The 19,321-nt window shown below is 41.5% G+C and overlaps 1 protein-coding gene across 1 annotated transcript in view; it reads left to right on the top strand.

The window, feature by feature from the left end:
* Positions 1–6: 6 nt before the first annotated feature.
* Positions 7–19,321, top strand: part of RMND5A (required for meiotic nuclear division 5 homolog A) — a 26,506-nt gene continuing 7,191 nt past the window's right edge. Inside the window, exons 1-6 of the mRNA XM_005428334.3 lie at positions 7–180; positions 5,064–5,206; positions 11,640–11,774; positions 11,933–12,033; positions 16,626–16,792; positions 17,467–17,632. Of these exons, the coding sequence (XP_005428391.1) occupies positions 39–180; positions 5,064–5,206; positions 11,640–11,774; positions 11,933–12,033; positions 16,626–16,792; positions 17,467–17,632 (854 nt within the window). The 5' untranslated portion in view covers positions 7–38. The remainder of the gene's footprint in view (positions 181–5,063; positions 5,207–11,639; positions 11,775–11,932; positions 12,034–16,625; positions 16,793–17,466; positions 17,633–19,321) is intronic.

The raw sequence follows: 19,321 nt of genomic DNA, 5'->3' as shown, positions 1-19,321 counted from the left end.
AGGACGACGAGGAGGAGGAGCAGCGCGGCCCGGGCGCGATGGACCAGTGCGTGACGGTGGAGCGGGAGCTGGAGAAGGTGCTGCAGAAGTTCTCGGGATACGGGCAGCTGTGCGAGCGCAGCCTGGAGGAGCTGATCCAGTACGCGGGAGGGCTGCGCAGGGAGATCCTGCAGACCGAGAGTACGTGCAGACCCCCCCGCAACCCCCTCTGCCCAGGGGACGCGGCCCCGCTCCTCCCTCCGGGAAGAGGAAGCCCTAAATTTGGGGAGTTGTGGGCTGGACGCCCCCGAAAACTTCGGGCTTTGTGGGCTGGGAACGCCCCTGAGGAGAGCCCGGGCTCCAGGGACCCCCATCCTGAGGAGAGCCTGGGTTCCAGGGACCCCCATCCTGAGGAGAACCCGGGGTCCAGGGACCTCCATCCTGAGGAGAACCCGGGCTCCAGGGACCTCCATCCTGAGGAGAACCCCGGTTCCAGGGACCCCCATCCTGAGGAGAGCCTGGGCTCCAGGAACCTCCATCCTGAGGAGAGCCCAGGTTCCAGGGACCCCCATCCTGAGGAGAACCCGGGCTCCAGGGACCTCCATCCTGAGGAGAGCCTGGGCTCCAGGAACCTCCGTCCTGAGGAGAACCCGGGCTCCAGGGACCCCCATCCTGAGGAGAGCCCGGGCTCCAGGAACCCCATCCTGAGGGTTCTGTGCCGGGGGTCTTCCCCCGCAGCCCCCGGAGCTTTGGGGCGTTGTTGACAGGGAACATTTAAAAGGTGGGAGCAGGGGAGGTTCAGGTTGGACATGACAAAAAGGTTTTTCACCCAGAGGGTGGCTGGGCACTGACCTGGCTCCCCAGGGCAGTGGTCACAGCACCAGCCTGGCAGAGTTCAGGAGGGGTTGGGACAATGCTCTGAGCCCCATGGTGGCATTGTTGGGGCTGTCCTGTGCTGGGCCAGCAGCCGGCCTCGTTGGGTCTGGTGGGTCCCTTCCAGCTCAGCATATTCCATAATTCTGTGATCAATCTCACCCTCCCGGGCCTCTCCCACCCCGTGTGTGCTGCTGGAGAGGTTTGTTTGTTCCTGGTCAGCAGCTCTGGCGTGCTCCTGGTTTATGTTGGGTTACAGACGGGTTGGTCATCCCGGGGGAAATACAGAGGAAATAGGGCAGAGCTGACCTGTTTGCTTTCCCCCTCCACTCCCCGCCCCCGTTTCTTTTCTGTTTTTGTCTCTCTTTTCCTGTGTCCCTGAGCTGTGTTCCTTTGCTGCGGCCGGCTTTGGCGGTGAAGCAGGAGGTAAACAAGCCTTGTGTCTGTGTCACGGCTGGTGCTGGGCACTTGCAGAGCAGTAAACACGGGGCGTTTAAAACTTGCGAAATCCCGGGGACGGAGGTAGTGCCGTGTTTGCTGGAGTGGGAGGGAATGGAGAAGCAGCTGAAGTGATTTACCCAAGGCCATGCAGGAAGCGGGTGATGGCTCAGGGATTAAAAATAGGAACTTGCAGGCTCCTGAGACCAAAGTTTAGATCAACTGTGCTGCTGCTCTGCTTTTGTTTTTGTTTGGCTGGGGGACAACGTGTTTGCCGTGGTTTGCCTGTCCAAATACAGGTGCTGAGCTCGCTCAGGAGTGTGGATAATTCCAGGAACACAAGCACCAGTGTGCTGGAACTGCTCCCTGTGTACCCAGAAGTTTCTGTAGAGAGCAGACATGGAATTCTGATTGTGAGGTGTTTATTTGGGATGAAATAAGGCTTGGTCTTTTTGGCATTGTTTTGAACTGTGTTTCAGTAACTGTTATTTGTGCTGTTTGAAACAGCCTGGGCTTGGGCATTGAGGACAGTCACTAAAATCTGTGTCTTCACAAACTGAGGTGCTGACCTTGCTGGAGAGCTGTGTGTGTCACCCTCATGCTTGTGCTGGTCTTTTTTGGGCTGTAAAGCCTTGGCTCTGACATTCCTGTGGCAGCTCCAGAGCTTTTACTCTCTTTGTAATGAATTTAGAAGGTTCCAGCCTGTGATTCCTTCAGGATCCTCATTGGGTTTTCCATCCAAGTTGGATTTGGCACTGTCCAGTGAATAATTTCAGCACTTACCAAGTGATGCTGTCCCAGAGAGCACATCCCAAACTGGGTTTTCTTTTAGTAAATGCTCTAGAATGAAGCCAGTACATTGCTAATGCACCCTCAGATATCTAGGGACTACAATTTTGGCATCTGAGGGTGAGCTGGATTCATAGGGGTCAAAATTCTTACTATTTTCTCTTTTCTTTAACATGCTATTTGTAACTTTCTGAAAAGAACAGGTATTTTCAGGTTTTACACACTATCTTGAAGATTTTTGAAAATGGATGGAATTGAAAGCAGCCAGACATCTTAATGTGGAAGTCTAATCCAGGGCTATGAACTGCAGAAATAGGCTCCTGGATGTAATTTCAATGGAGAAAAGAAAGAGAAATGAAAGCCCTCACTGCTGAAGAAGAGGTTAGGACAAGATCTGAGAGCAAAGATGTATGAAAAGACCTTAAATAGGCACTGGATAAAAAAGGAAGTGGGTGGAGAAGGAGAAACTATTAGAAACTGCCTTAACCTCTAAACTGGTTTCCTTCTCCCTCCCTCACAAGTGTATTAAAATGTCTTGAGCTGATTTCATGTTAAAGCCTAAGGGCAGACCAGCCCTATGCTCAGGCCTGTGAATGGGAAGACAAATTTGTTTTCCTTCTCTGTTCTCTTAATAAATCTGTCTTCTTGGAGTAGCCAAGGATTGCATATTCTTGGATGGTATAAGTGAGTCTGGCTGAGTAAACTTGGCATTGCACTCTGCTCTGTGCTCGGTGTTTGTGTGCCAATATATTTAATTTTTTTAAAAATTGTGACTGTGCACACACATCACAGAGAGAAGCTGTCTCTCTGTCCTGTGAACCCTGAATTACCAGCAGGGATGGCTGCAGGCTTTCTCCTGCTGATTTAGTGCAAGTAGCTCAGAGTTTGATTGGAGCTGGTGGAGAGGGGAGCAGAGGGGAAACCTTCTGCAGCTCTGAGGGCTTTTCCTCTGTAGACATTTTCATTGCTTTACTGGAGTTGGGTTTCGGCTACAATGTCAGGGACCAATAATTCACTTCTTTGCTTGGGGTGAAAGCAGGCACCCGTGTGGGTTATTTGGGTTTTAGCTTAATGGCTTTCAGAAAGTGCATTTCAGCCTTTCTGTTTCTTGGGGAATGAGTATTTCCATTTTGCTTGTTGCATAATGTCTGGCTGGTCATTTTGCCATGGCAAAATTCATGGGGACAGTTAAAGATCCTTCATGTTATTTTAAGTGTTTGTCATAAAAATTAAATAGCAACTAGTAATGATTATTCTTGAAATAATTTTGGGAGATGAACTTTTTGGAATAGTTGAGTGGAATTTTCAGTTTTAGTTTGGGATGTGTACAATCACTGAAATGAACTGTTTCAGTCCTATTACTCCTCACTGGGGAGATGAACTTTTTGGAATAGTTGAGCGGAATTTTCAGTTTTAGTTTGGGATGCATACAATCACTGAAACGAACTGTTTTCAGTCCTATTACTCCTCAGTCATCTAGAAAAAAACCACAGAGCCCCATTAGCCTTTTGCCCAGGAGATGATCCTTGGCTTCATGGGACTGGAGGGAGAAAAAAGCATGGTAAAGGTTATTTTTGTTCTTAGAACCCGTGGCTGTTGGAGAAATGCTGTGGAAACTTGCCCAGCTGGGGCTGGTGGGGCTGGGCAGGGGCTGTTGCTGGTCACAGGGGGTGGCTCAGTGTGTGACAGTGTCAGCAGCACCTTTCAGAGGGTGCAGGAAGGAAGGGGCCTAGAAGAATGGCTGTGAAGTTATTATCTACTCCCTGTGATTGCAGTTTTTTCTGGATTCTCTTTGCTCTCTGCAGAAACTGGGCTCTTAACACACTGCTGAAAGCAAAGGTGTGTTAAAACATGAAATCAAAAAGGAACAAACTTAAAAAGTGAACATGTTTTCCATAAAATCCTTCTTCTAAAGAGGTATTTTGGTGATTTTGTTTTTTCACATGAAGGCTTTGGGTCTGGAATATTAGGGAGACATTTGTGAGCTCCTCTCCCACCTAAATTAGCCTTTCCATGCAGTGGAAGGCTGCTAAGTCTGTATCCCTAACGGAAAAATTCTTCAACTTTGAGAAAGGAGAGACCTTCAGAGGTAAGACTGGAAGGGAGATTTTTTCTTGTATTTTTAAATCAAAAGCAGGAAGAAAGAACTGAAGTAAAGCACCAAAAGGAAGTATTTTTTTTCTGACTCAGGCTTCTGAATGATGTTTGAATCAAGGCACAAAGGGTGTAAGCTGTGATGTGGTCAGGGGCCTGTAAGCCTGTCCTGTTTATTATTTTCTTCACAGAGTGGGTCATACAGCAGTGAACCTGTTGGACATCAGCTAAGAAATCTCACAGTTTCTAGAGAATAAATCTTATAACAAGATCCACAAGTCCTCTGTGGACTGCTTCTCATCCACTGAGGGGAATTGGAGACTGTTCAGAGCTACTGCCACAAGTCAGGGAGCAGAAATTTCATTAGCTCAGACACACAGTCCAATAGCAGTGGATGGCTTGTAGGGCAAGAATTAATTGGGCCATCATTAATCCACATTTGCTTGCACCCTCATTTTGCTTGCACCCTGTTGAAGTTAAACATGGTGTTCTCATGTACCTTTAGGGGCTGTCTGAAAGAAAACTGATCCTGCAGTAGCTTCAGTATCCTTCTGTTATGTGCTTAGAGATTTGTGAACTGAATGTTACTTTGAGATGTTTATTCATCTGCTGTGACTGAGACACATGAGACCTTTGCATTAAATTTTTAAACTGTTGTACTTGTTCGGTGTTATTGTGCACCCAACTGGATTCTGAATTCCACAGGAGAGTTTTCATACAGGTGAATTCCTGTACATCTGCCTTCAGTTAAGCTGATCTTGCTTTGCAAATACTCTCTGGATTGCATCTCTTTAATACCACTTTTTGTCTGTTGGTGTTGTTGCATATTAAGAGATTTGATATTCCCATTTGTCTGTAACAAAGTTGTGATTTTATTCTCTTTTGTCTAGATCAAGATGGGGACTTGTCGGGGACGATTTCACTTGTTATGACACAGTGTTGTAAGAGAATAAAAGACACAGTCCAAAAGCTGGCCTCGGACCACAAAGACATCCACAGCAGTGTATCCAGAGTTGGAAAAGCCATTGATAAGGTATTTGTTTTCTGCTTTGACTGCATTATCACATTATAGCACAAAATTTGGATTTTTCCTACAATTAATCTGAACTAAATATTCTGTCAGCTGCAGAAGCAAAGGGAAACCAGTGGGCAGCACAGTACTTGCTTTCAAAACCCACTGCAGCCAGCCTGTTCCTTCTGGGACTGCTCAAAACTCCTGATTTCTTACAGAACTGACCCTATAGATACTACAGCATGTAGAAATATTTTGTGTTTTATCAGTTATTAGTTTTTGTATATGTGTATATATATATTTCTAGCCAATTGTCACCAGCAGGTAACTCTAAAGTGTCATTTTGCTTTGGCTGCCCCATCCCTAGAAGTGTTCAAAGCAACTTTGAGCAATCTGGTCCAATGGGAAGATCCTGCCCATGGCAGGGGATTGAACAAGATATCTTTAAGGTCCAACCTAAAACATTCTGTAAGACCAGAGAATTTTTTAAGAAAGGCATTTTGTACCTCTTACAGGGATGTTACTGGTTTTGGGAGCTTAATTTTATAGCAGTGCTCTTAATGACCAGTAGAGGAGATTCAGCGTCTCACAGTCTCTGTGTCTAAATAAGATAGGGCAGCTCATCTTTGGTGCTTTACATGTGAGACATCTGAATTCCAGGTTCAACAATAACTGGGATATGAATATTATTGTACCCGGTTTTGTAGGTAAATATGAACAATTCTTTGAAATTATACTGAAATGGTGTTAATGTATACTTTCAGGCCATGCTTTTCTCCCTCTGTTCTTATATAAAAGTAGTTCTGTGTGCAGGGAGTCTGATACTTGCTGTTATGGACATTTTTGTGATAGCTTCACATCAGAACGTGGCTCTGACAGGGTCTAAACATTTGTTCAGTACACAGCACTGATTTATCCTTTGGGAATCTCATTTAAACTTTGGTATTAATGATAATCTGCTAAAGCACAATGTAACAATAATGAGATGAAGAGACAAAGTACTTAATGCTGCATTATTAGGCAGAATGTCCATGAAACTTGTATTTTTTGTTTATATCTGACTGACCATCGTGGAGAGTTCAAACTTTGTATTAAAAGCTTTAATCCACACGTCACTGTTATCCAAAGCTTAAGGATGCATCTGTCTCAAATCCTTGCTTCTGTATCTAAACCAATTAACTAGAGTAAAATTCCATCCTTATTACCAGCTTGAAGCCTGAAATAAATCTATGTAATCTTGTCCTAAGTTTTAAAACTTTCCAATTCTGCTTTAGCAGGTGGACTGTGTACAAATACACTTCCAGGTTTAGCCATACTTTCTTCATTTAAATCCTCTGAGGTAGAACAGCCCCAGGTTGTATGGAGAGGGTGTAAGTGTTCAGTGGAAATTGGTGATGGTATTTCTTATAAGCCAAAGAAAATGCTTGCAAGCATAATGAAGCTTAGGCTTGAGTCTAATCTCCAAATTGCTGCTTACTTGTCATGGGAATAGTTTTTTCAGTGTCCTGTCCTGCTGTTTTAAGTTTATGTAGTGTATTTATTTGAAAAATAATAGATGTAAATAAAAGCATTTTTAAAAATTTCAGATGCGTTGCTTGGTAAAATAGTAGAAAGGATCTCATTAATCTGCTCTGTTCCTGTTGAGTGTCAGAAGGGCTTTTTCAGTGAGGTCTTCAAAAATGAGCTCAACTGGCTGTGTGCAGTGTGCTTGTTCCTCTGGATTTTCAATCTCACTTACTGTCTGTGGTGTTTGCATTCAAAAATTAAAAGCAGTGGGAGTTGCACAAGTTCCCAGTTCTGCATGTAACAAAGGATGTTGTTCTGTGAAGTTCAGAGCACAAGTTAGGATTGCCTCTTTAAATATGTCCTTGGTGCAAATTTTTTTATTAGTTTTCCCCAACTGTAGTATCTTAAAGGGCCTACTTTAAAATATACCCCAAAGTCTGGGCCTTTTTTGTCAGATGAATGTGTGTAATGTTTAAATCCAGGTGAAAGTCAGCATTTCCCTGAACTGTAACATTGGAAGCAAATCTTCTATCTGTACCTAATGCAATTTCCCTGTGCTGCTGGAAATAAAATAAATATAAACATAACCATATAAAGATATAAAAATAGAAATTATATATAAAATATATAAATATAAAATAAATATAAATATTACAGTTTTTTTTTTTTATTTTTCCAAATATGGTAGTATCTTAAAGGGCCTACTTTAAAATATACCCGAAGGTCTAGGCCTTTTTGTCAGATGAATATGTGTAATGTTTAAATCCAGGTGAAATTCAGCATTTCCCTGAACTGTAACATTGGAAGCAAATCTTCCATATGTACCTAATGCAATTTCCCTGTGCTGCTGGAAACTGCACTTGGAACCTGCCAGCAAAGTCTTTGTTGGCACCAGAGTCCCAAACTGGAATTGCCCTCCCTCATCCCTTCACCATAATGTACTTAAGCTTAAACCAGTAGAAGTGATTAAGTGTAATTGATGTAGTGAATTGATTCTCAAAATCAATTCAGGTCAAAATCCTGCTGCTTCCAAACTAAAACACTCATTAGAATTTAAGGAAGCACAGCCTTTGCCTTGCTTTGTGAGACTGGAGTTCTGTTTCTGTCACATGTAAGTCCTCACTTACTTTACAGACAGATTAACATCTCCAGAACACTGCTTATGGTCTTACTAACCCTGCATGCTCAGGCACACATGAATGGCCTGGTTTGAGATTGGGAAATGTGCTAATACTGGTACTCATTTCATGTGACACAGCCAAATGGCAGCTGCTGTTGCATGGAGAATCAATGGGCTTCCTATTTAGCAAGCTGGGATTGTGAAAGAACTCGTTGCCATTGGCACCATGATCTACCATTGGCAATTTCAGGTTAAATTTCTTTTTTCCCCATATGGGACAGAGTTATACATAAGAAGTTTAGTCTGGTCAGTTTTTAAGTTACTGTAGTTGTTGCTTGTGAACTTGGCTGGGCCCTAGACTTCTCTGCCTGCAGAGTTCACTCTGAGAACAGAAACCCTTAGAACAAAATGAAGTTCAAATTTGGCGTCAAATACATTGAGGTCTGAAATGCCAGAGCTTTGTGTGTTGTTTGGAAAGTTTATCTAATAAGCTGAACCTCTTTTCATGGCAGTCCTATGTGGATTGCATGCTTCTGATCCATGAAAGGCTACCCTGTCTTCCAAAGAGCATTTTCTCCTTTGGAAAGAAATGTTTGCATCCAGTTTTTTCTGTATTGTACTGGCAATTGCTCTGCTTCCAGAACTCATCATGTCACTGTTGTTCAGCAAGTTGTTATCAGGTAGCTCATTCATCAGTGTCCCTCTAAATCAGTCACTCTTTGGAACGATTTGAATTCATCTCCAAGCATGTTTGATAGACTGGTAAATGTTTTCCCTCTGGGAGCAATCTGAGTAGTGGTTAAATGCCTTCATTTAGGAAAGTAAGTGGAGTAAAGGATAGTTCCTTCCATTTCCCCCCTGAATTTTATATCTGTTATAAGGCAAACATTTTAATCTAGTCTTTGTTTTGGAAAAGCAGCCTTTTGCCTAAGTTAGCGTTCATTTCATGTAAAAACTTGTGTATGAACACACTAAAAACTTCTACTGAACATCATTTAATTGTGCTGCTTTGAAGAATGGGGCTACCTAAATACAGAGTCTTTGCAAGTTGAGCTTTCTATTATGTGTAAACAGATAGAACAGAGAAGATAAACAAATGTTTTATTTGTATTTTGGGAAAGAATTCAGAAGGGAGGAATGTACAAAGTAATCTCAACTAAATAACTGAGGAATAAAACTGTCCTTAATCATCATCCTTCTTCATGTTCTGTTGTTATGAGTAACATGGAGGGTTCTATGTTGGTTGAAAAGGTCCATCTTGTATTTGTGAGCATCTTGAAGTCAATCATGTTCTAACAGTTATTGATAATGTGCTGTACATTGTATCATTAGTGTATTTAGCACATAATACTGTACATTTTGGCCTCAGGCTTGCAAATTAAGCTTTGAAAAAAGATGTGTTATTCAGGAATACTAGCTGATATATAGGTTATTTTGTGGTTTTTGGGTTTTAAGCTTTCTGGAGTTTTTAACTTGCAGAAATGCTTTTAACTGTTGAAATCTTATTAAACCCCACGTGCTGTCAGTTAGCATACTGTTAGCATTTACAAAACAAAACCGAGGGTTGTAGTCACCAGCAGATCCTTCATGCCTGACAGTTGTGAAATATATAAGCCAAAGGCAAGTGATAATTTTTTCTGACATGTGGCAGTCACTCAATGTAATCTGTGCAATCGGTTCCTAAAGCTCCTCGGGACCCAGAGGAGGCAGAGCTGTAGAATCCCACATTTAATACAGACCTCAGAATCGTTTAAAACAAACTAAAAGAAGATTATTAGAATGAGAACCTGACCAAGACTGAGTTGGTCAGAGAATGACTGAGGTCCTCAGGTTGAATGATGGGATTTGATAACTTCTTTTATGTGACTTGGAAAGATCTAATGGTAGGGTTTTGTAAGGGCTGGTAGGTTTGCTGTTTCAAAAGAAAATGAGCATTTTGTGAGAGCACTGAGGTAATTGGTTTTAGCATCTCTGCCCCTGAGCAGTGAGAATGATGTGATAATGTTTGAGGCATAGGTGCAGCTTCACTGGTTGGTAACTGTCCAGAACTGCCCAGTTTCTGCTTAGGGGGTTCTGTCATTGCTAGGACTTGGAAGTGCATGAAGAATAATTTATAGTCAATTATTTTTAGATTAAAGATGATCTCCACCCTGGAAGCTAGGTAACAAGTGCAAACTTGTGCATTCTGAATCCTGTCTTCTATCCTTTAGTGCTTTGTTAGTGGATTTGTGTTACCTGCTGGTGGTGGTTGGACACTGAGAGCAGAGTCAGCAATGGTGCTGAACCTTTAAGGATTTGAATGGTTGGCACAAATAAGAACAGTATTACTCAGTCTTCAAGATGTTAAGTTTTACAAGATACATCTTAGAGGTGAACAGCATGACGAGGAGTTTACAGGTTAAGACACCCAAGTGAAAATGTTATTAGATGTGTGACATGAATCAGTGGCAAATATTTAAATACTCACCTCGCTCCACCATCTCAGAAAGGTGGAAAAGTCAGTTTGCCAGACTAAGGTTAATGTTTTACTGAGAGTTTGCTGAGAGCCCTGAAGGAAGCAGTGGCTTTGGAACTGTGTGGGCAGGGATGAAAAGGCTGTCCCTTTTTCATGGTGACACAGAGCAGCATCAAAGGGGACGTAGAGGTGCTGATGAAGGAAATTAGTAAGTGGTGAGTAACAGGAAGGTGCAGTGTGAAGTTGAGCTGTGCATGGGAAGATAGCTGGTACCAGCTGGGTGTTATCTGCCCTGCCTGCTGTGACAGAAACCTGTGTTTGTGTGAGGCTGGTGCTCCCATGTTGTGCAGGGCTGTGGCTCCTCACAGAGCAACAGCTCCTCTGAAGTTCCTTCTTGGGAGAGAGCTGTAGTCATCAGAGCAGGCAGCAAGCAATGCACTGGCTTCTAGACTCTTTATTTTGCAAGAGGCTTGTTTTAAGCAGTGGGTGAGGATTTTTATTAAAATTAACCTTCTTGCCCTGATCATAAAACGTGTTAGCAGTTAAAAATCCTGGTTTATATGTTGGATTAGAATAAATGTTGCTCTCCTGCTGCCAAAAGGCAAAGTGCCAAGCAGTGCCAAGTGTTACCGAGGAGTCAGCGTCACAGTGTCTTCAGTTATTCCTGGAATATGTCCGTAGGCCACTGCCCTAAAAATACATGGCACTGGGATCATCTGGGTTAGTTCTAAAAAATATCTCTTGGATCTTCAAAGCTCATCCTGTTGTTGGGATGTTGAGGTCATCAGAGATTTGAATTTTGTTCTTTGGATGTGGGGAGAAGTGACTTTTTTGCTTTTTCAGCATTGCTTAATCCCCAGATACGTAAAAAATCCTTAAGTTAAAGCGTTACTTGCAACTTGGTGTGCTTGTACTGACAGAGATACATTGATGACTCTGTCTTGATTCTAATGTAGGTGATTTTGTGTTCTGTTCTCTAAACATTTTCAGGTTTAATATATGCAGTTTTCATATACGCAGTTTTCATTTCTGCAGGTACTTCCTTCAGAAATCCATCATGGACTCAACCCTCTTTATTGGCTAACTAGATTTCTAACTTTCTAGTTAAACTTGTAATTTGTTGCTGTAATTCCTTGTAGTGAATAATACTCAGACTTGAAAGGAGCAAGCTAAAAGATTTCTTCTTCTTCTTCCTACACAGGAGGTAATGAAGGAAGCTGCCATGTATTTATTTCATTCTGGAGATAATTGAGGGCCAACTGAGTAATAGGCAGAAGGCATCAGGGTGGAGACACAGGTGTCCTGCATGATTAAAGAGAAATGATGTGAGGTGGTTTGTTCCAGCCTATTAACTGTTAATTTGTGTGTTTCAGAATTTTGACTCGGACATCAGCAGCGTGGGCATAGATGGGTGCTGGCAGGCTGACAGCCAGAGGATCCTCAATGAGGTGATGGTGGAGCACTTCTTCAGGCAGGGAATGCTGGATGTAGCTGAGGAGCTTTGTCAGGTAACAACAAGTGTGGGTGTTGAAGGTTATCCACTGAGGAAAATGAAGCTTTGTCTTAGCTTCCTCATTTGAATGTTTCAGATGAATATTTAAACTGTCAGCTAACCCATTGTTTTTCATGCTTTAACTAAAAAGTGCCCCTTTTTTTTTCTTTTCAGGAGTCTGGTCTATCAATAGATCAAAGTCAAAAAGAACCATTTGTGGAGTTAAATCGAATATTGGAAGCATTAAAAGTTAGAGTTTTGAGACCTGCACTAGAGTGAGTCCACTCATTTATTTTCCTCACTTTTTTTAAAGAATGCTTTTAACAGTTCTTTAGTTTTTCACTTCCAATACTCTCTTTAGTGTATTCTGATGTGTCCCTGCTTGTCCTTTGAGAGGGGTAGTTACTGAGTGGATCTTTCCTTTTCCATTCTCTCTGTGTCACTCTCCATGGGAAGTGATTAACTAAGGGTCTCTTTCTTAGATTAAGGGCTCACTTTAATCACTTGTGGTGCTGCTTTAAGGAAGAAATGTCACTTGGAGGAAAAGTTGTTGGCCAATGGTGGTGCTTGACCTTCTGTCGGATCATTAGTGAACCTTATTTTAAGCGGTCCCATTGTGAAGGATACCAGGACTTATTAAAGGTGTTGGGTGCCATGAAGCCTTTGGGGTGAGCAGAACTTGACTTGGATCAAATTTCTCAATTGTCCTTCAGTCACCCTCCCTTTCCAGACAAGGGACCAGAAGGTGGGAAGAGCCTGGGGCTGACAGTGGCACCTGTTAATGAGATTCCTCCTGAAAAAACAATAAGAAACCCCCTGAAACCCCCTCATCCTGTTTTTTTTTAAACTTTTCTAAGCTTAGGTTGCTCTCAAAAGTAAGAAAAGAAATCAAAACACAAAAAACAACCAACTAAACAAAACAACCTAACCAACTTTAAAGTGACCCTTAAAAAATAAAAACAGTGAAACCAAAATAAATTCAAAATTTGTCCTTCATTTCAGAGCATAGATCTTATACTTGAGATAGAATTTTTTGCATTATTCAGTTAAGTACATTTTCATATTAGCAACATTTTCTTTTCCCTTTTACATGAACCAACATAGGTGTGTCAATTGAGCATTTACTGGCATCTAAACTAAGTGCAGGGACACTCTGATATTCAAACTGTGGTGTTCATTGACTAAATCCTGGGTAATGCCTCTGGGTCATGCAAAGCTTGACCTAAATAGTTGGTCATTGAATCTAGTTATACAGGTGGAAAACTGGGGTGGTTTATTGCTGTTGAATTGGCTAATTGAAGGGAAGCAACACTGATATTACAACTGAAACAAGATTTACTGTCAGCTACACCACATATATCTTGTAGTTCAAATAATAGCAGAGCTGTGAAGGATAATCCCTCAGGAACAGTAACTTGCTGTTATGAGTGTTCCCTTGAAATCTCAAATTCATTCCAGCTCCACTTTGCAGTGCTTTAGGCCTTACTCATTGCTACTGAGTTGTATCATGTAGTTTCTGCAGTGTGTTAAATATTTTTCAAACAAACGAAAAGGCATGGTCGTCCCTCAAAGGAATTTTTATTTTCAGCTGCATGGGCAGACAATGGGGTGTATTGTCAGCACAGTTTGTGTGTTGGTCTACCCCTCCCCATCTTACTTCTGTGTATAATGTTTATTCTGTTTAGACTGGACAGTGCAAAAGCTGTCTGCCTCTCTTGGCTGCTGCTGGGCACAGAGGGGCCTTATTTATAGTCGTGCTGCTGATGTAAAAACCATGGCTCTTGGGGAGGACGATCAGCATGTGACAAAATGTCGTGGTTTGAGCTCTCTGGCTGAGGAGGTAACCAGTGCATTAACTGCCCACAGAACTGCTGATGCTTGTGAAGCTATTTCCCTTTTATTTCCTGGCAGACACAAGTGTTCAGGAGGAGGGGTAGAAACCAGTGCTGTGTGAATGGCCTCCATATCACAGAAAGTGGCACTGTGCTCCTTGGGCTAAAATTGGCACCAGTGAATAAAGCTTCAGCCTGAAACAGCCCCAGAGTGGCCCATTGCAGGGTCAGGCTGCTGACAGTGGTGTTGAAGCAAAGTGTCACACAAGGATGATTAATTACAGTCTCCTGAACCAGGATGTGGAGTATAGCAGGTTTTATCCATGCAAAATTGTGAAAAGCTGGGATTAAAAGCCAACCAGTTTCTCTGGCTCTGCCAGCACTCTCTGTCTGTGCTCAACTTCACTCAGTGCTGGAAACAAAACAAACACAGGTGGCTCCTGGTCACTGCCATGGGAAGGGAGTTGTCAAATTAATGACTTTTCAAAAAGACTTTCAAAGCCCTGCTGAGGTGATGGAAATAAGTATTTGTGTCTCAAAAAAAAGACCCTAACTATATTTGTTATCCAGCTTTTCTTTCTAATACAAATTTAAACATTTAAACATGACATTTCAGATTTAAATAGAATGTAACTGGCCATAACTTTTTTGTTTTCCCTTGTGGGGTGTGGAAGTTGACTTTTGTAGAGGCCTAATCTGGCCTTGCACTCTGAGCTGTGTAATCTCTGTATGCCTGCAAGATCCCATTAACTTCCAGTGACTTTTCTCACTGTAGTTTGGTGATGGGAAAAGAAATCCAGTCATTTTTCAGGGTGTATTCTGGCCCTTCTGAGCCCAGGTTGGGCCTCTGTGTGAGGTCCTGGTGGAAATGACTTGGAGGTTCAAAGATTTGGCTGTAATTTGCAAAAGAGACGCTCTCTTCTCTTCTACAAGTTGCACAGATCCTGGTATTTGCTGGGTCCTTGGGGTATGATTTAAACTTAATTTAATCTTTAGGCTTTGTTAAATTCATTTTAACATCTAAATCCCATGTGGGAGTTGAAGGGAGTCCTGTGTACCCGTGGTTTGCGAAGTACAGTGTAAACTTTAGAAAAATTCAGATGGATTTGAGTCTCAGAAGTGAAAATGACTGGGTGTCATTTTGAGAAGAGGTAGGAAGACAGGTGATGTGATTACTAATAATTTTGGGCAGTTGTAGAGAATATGTGGATTGTGTGTTTTAAACCTCCCTTGCTGGTTTTTTGTTTTTCTGTTGGAAATAGGAACAGCATGTCCCAGACTGAGCACCTCAGGCCTTGCCTCTGTGGTTGCTTTCTTCTGATACAAATTTGTGCTGCCACTCAAAGACCTAAAAATGGAAAGCTTGCCTAAAAGCTAATTTGGAAAAATAGACTCGACCTCAGCAAGATGAAATACTCTGTCATGTGGGTGCAAATATTGGCAGGGAGAGGATGGAGGCTCTTTTGATGCAATAGAGATTAATATCTCATTGTGGACTAGTCTTAGTGTTTATTTATAATAGGTTTTGTCCTTCATCTGCTTATTGGTCTATGGTTGTTAACCTCAGGCTCTTGTTTTTGTAGCTGGGATTGTACTTTATTGCCATGATATCCTGTTTTAAACTGTGCACACTGATAATAAAAATACAATTATCCCCCCCCCAACTTATGAAACCACCCCAAAACCCACTCGGCCTCCATGGTTAGTGTGCTCTTCACTCCTTCCTGGTGGAGATTCAGGAAAATCTGAAACTGCCTGAAACTGGGGACAGTAGGGCTTGTTTTTAGTTCAAAAGCTCCATTTTTCACTGTTTCCTACTGAAAGGTTACTGTGTCTTCACAAAGCCTTGCCAATGAAGTCAGACTCCTGATACTTCCACCACAACAAATTGAAAGTGGATACTTGCTCATTAATGCTACATCCTAATGCAGAAGGCTGACTTGCTTTGAAAGCCTTCCCAATACAGTAAGAATGCTTAATTTTCTCATTTTAGTATTGATTGAAAAGAAGCCTCACATACCCTGTTTTTTTTTAAGGAACACAGACTTCCTCACTTCCTTGCTAAAAAGTGAAAAGCTTTTTGCTTAATAGGGCCCACACAGTGAAAATAGTAGAACTAATTAACACTAATGAGAAACAGATGTACTGGAGGACATTGGAACTTGAGGTTCTTAAGAGAAAGATTGGATTGATTTAGGCCTGACTAAATGGAATCAAGGAAAAAAAAAACCAAAAACAGCACCAAAAAAACCAAGAAAGGGATGGATAAATTCTAAATAATGAAGAAAAGCTTGTATAAAATGCTTTGAAAATTTCAGTTCATTTTACTCTCTGTATGTTTAAGAATTCTTTCATGTTATTTAGGAGCCTAACATTAGTGTTGTCATGGTGAAAGAGACACAGAAAATGAGAAATATTTTTATTGTCCAAGTTGAAAATAACAGAGAAAGCAAAGTTTAAGCAGGGTAAAGTATGATATTTAAACTGATTTCCTTCCCCTACTGTGATATCTTGATAATGTCAATCTTTGAGGTCCCATAGATGCAGTTCCCATCTCCAGGACAACAGAGGCACACACACAAACACGGTGCCTTGGACAACATGTTGGGTGTATGAGGACATTGGAAAATGTTCTTGGTCAAACTTCTTGACATGCAGCTGAAGAACTGTCAGTAATTGTTAAGATTCAGAGTGCTATTAATTGAAATACAATAGACTTGAGCTATTTCTGCCTTATATTGTGCCTAATTTAGTCCTGTCTTTCCACCAGTGAATGTTGAATTTTGCAGTGCTTAACCTCTACAGCAGCACCAGAATTAACATCGTCCATGTTTTGTGCACCCTGTGTAGCTCCATCACTTGTAAAGGGCCTTGCCATTTTCTGTGCTCTGTAGAGGCTCTCAGAAGTTCAGGGAACAGTCACACTTTCCTTGAAATAGATGTAGATAATAGATAATTGCAGTGATTTCATGTGCCGTGGGCTGCCATTTAATTACTCTGGTGTCACGTCCCATTGTACCTCCTCGTTCTCCCAGGTGGGCGGTCTCCAACAGAGAGATGCTGATGGCACAGAACAGCTCCTTGGAATTCAAACTGCACAGATTATATTTCATCAGTTTATTGATGGGTGGCACAGCAAATCAAAGAGAAGCACTTCAGTATGCGAAAAACTTCCAGCCCTTCGCCCTAAATCATCAGAAAGGTACATTTTTGGTCACTTTAAGGGGATTTAAAGCATTGGGATACAGCACTTTGGAGTAAAACATGTTCCAAATTGTTTTACTCCATTATTTTCAGTTTGTTAAAGGCTGCTTCTTTTTGGATTTATCATGTATAACTCAAATCCTTACAATTAGAATTATCTTCTTTCTTCTTTTTCAAGAGGGCTCAAAATAATACCTGAATGATTGCACATTTGCTTAAATTTAAGGTTTTTGACTCTTTAAATAAAATGTAGATTACATCTAGAATAGGCCTGCTGCCAGAGTGAAGTGCTAAAAATGCAGAGGAATGTTCTCGGAATAGTCATCTGCTATTTTCTGCTGCGTGGGGTAATACAAAGAGAAATTAAACTTTTGAAAAATGGAGAGCATGTGAGTTAAATGAACCATCTCAAGCTGAATCCAACAAAGCCTATTTTTTTAGAGTACTGTGTGTGTCAGAAAGCTTACAAAAAAACTAAACCTGCTAGAAGCAAATTCCCAGGCAGCACACCCTGGCAACTCCCCAGCCAAAAAAGTAGCAGGAGTGGAGCTCTCCTGTCTGTCATGGCTGTAATTGTTTGTGTATATCTGCCTGTTTTCCATGTGAAAGCTCCAGCTGGAGACACAATCTCTTGTTTGTTGTACAAACTCTGCTGTTCCTGGTCCCTCCCAGATATTCAGGTTCTGATGGGCAGCCTGGTGTACCTGCGGCAGGGCATCGAGAACTCGCCCTACGTTCACCTCCTGGATGCCAACCAGTGGGCTGACATCTGTGACATCTTCACCAGGGATGCCTGTGCTCTCCTGGGCCTCTCAGTTGAATCCCCTCTCAGTGTTAGGTATGCTGCTTTTGTCTTGCTTTTGAGACCAGGTACTTCGTGGTTGGGTTCCTGTTTTTTGTTAAGGACAAAAGAAATTACTTTTTGACTAGCTTGCCTTAAATACAGCGTATAGTTACAATTAACAAGTCTGCAAAGATTGAAAACAAGAGGTTCCTGTGTGCTGGACTTTACCCTGCCCACTGCAGCTCAAGAGGAAGCATTTCTGGGTGGAATTTATCTTCCATAGTTTAGACATAACTGCTAAAGATGAGGATGGCAATCAGCCAGTTATTCCCACAACAAATGTGTGACAGCTGTCCCTGCTGTTCATCTGAAAAATAACCCTGAAAATGTGGCCATGATTCCATCAGCATTTGATAATTTTGTTTGTTTTTTGGTTTTTTTCCCACACACTACTAGTCATCTTCTTAAAAGAATGCTTAACAGTTGTAGTTTCAGTTGCTAAAATTTCTAAATTGTCTGCTGAGCCTCTTTTGCAAAGAAGAAAGAGGCACTTTTAAACTCAGTAGCTAATCTGACAAAATGCAAATCTGTAGGAGGCTGTTGGAAATATGAAGAAAACCCAACCTAATCTCCTTCTAGCTTCTTTGAAGATAAAACAGATTAGCTGCTATTTAGCCTTTGCATGTCAATTCCCCCAGTACACTCCCCTGATGTTCTCATTTTAATTTAAAATGTTAAACAGAAAATAAATTATATGTGTCTTTCTAGGCTGGATTTGGTACTTAGCAGAAGCTTCACTGCTTCGGGTTTTTTTTTTTCTTTGTTTGTTTGTTTGTCTTGGCGTTATTTTTTCTTTTTACTGTTTCCATTCACTATTAGACTTCTGTGCTTGGTTCAGAGCTCTCACATTATTAAGCCTTCTGCTTTTCCTGTTTGTACTTCAGTCACAAAATACAACAGAAACAACAAAGGGAGCACTTCAGACTAATTATTTTTCTACAATAATCTTTCAAATTTCAGTTTGAGTATTTTACAGGCATTTAAAGCTTAAATAATGTTTTCATCTTCCTCTTGTTTTATGCAAATAACCAGCACTCCCGTAGATTTTCATTGCTCATGCACTGATGCTGCAATGCAGTTTTCAGAGCACATGGCCAAGAGATTTTTGGTGATGTGGAAAATCCCTGTTCCTGATGTTTGGAGTGGTGGGACATTTGCTCTGCTCCTGGTGTGGGATTGATTGTGCTGAAATGTATTTACTATATAGGTGCTATTGATGCTCTTGTCATAAACAGGACTGTTCTCAACTGGTGTGACCTTGGAGTGCTGCAGATCCTTTAGGAATTAAACAAGCTTGAAGTGAAATCCATGTTGTAAAATATTTTGTTTTCTAGAACATGAGTATTGGGCACTTTCTTAATGCTGATTGCCTTCTCCATTGTTTATCTAATCCTGTACAGACCTCATGGTCTGAGTTACTATGTGGAGACAGCAGAAAAACTCCTGTGTTATGGAGGTTGTGGTTTGGGGTCTTGAAGGACTACAGGAATTTGAATGTACTATTGACCTGAGTTTTTGTATTCTGAAAGGGCTCTTCAGAGATGTTTTCACACAAATAATATTTGTTAGACTTCTCACTGGGTAAACACAAGTTACACTCTGGGCTGAATTAACAAAAAAGCAAAGTGTAAGGGTTAAAACAGCCAGGAGGTGAGAGATACAATTTATTTATATATATATATA

This window comes from Geospiza fortis, unplaced genomic scaffold (genome assembly GCF_000277835.1).
Source record: "Geospiza fortis unplaced genomic scaffold, GeoFor_1.0 scaffold125, whole genome shotgun sequence".
Taxonomy (NCBI): domain Eukaryota; kingdom Metazoa; phylum Chordata; class Aves; order Passeriformes; family Thraupidae; genus Geospiza; species Geospiza fortis.
This window is presented reverse-complemented; position numbering and strand designations above follow the sequence as displayed.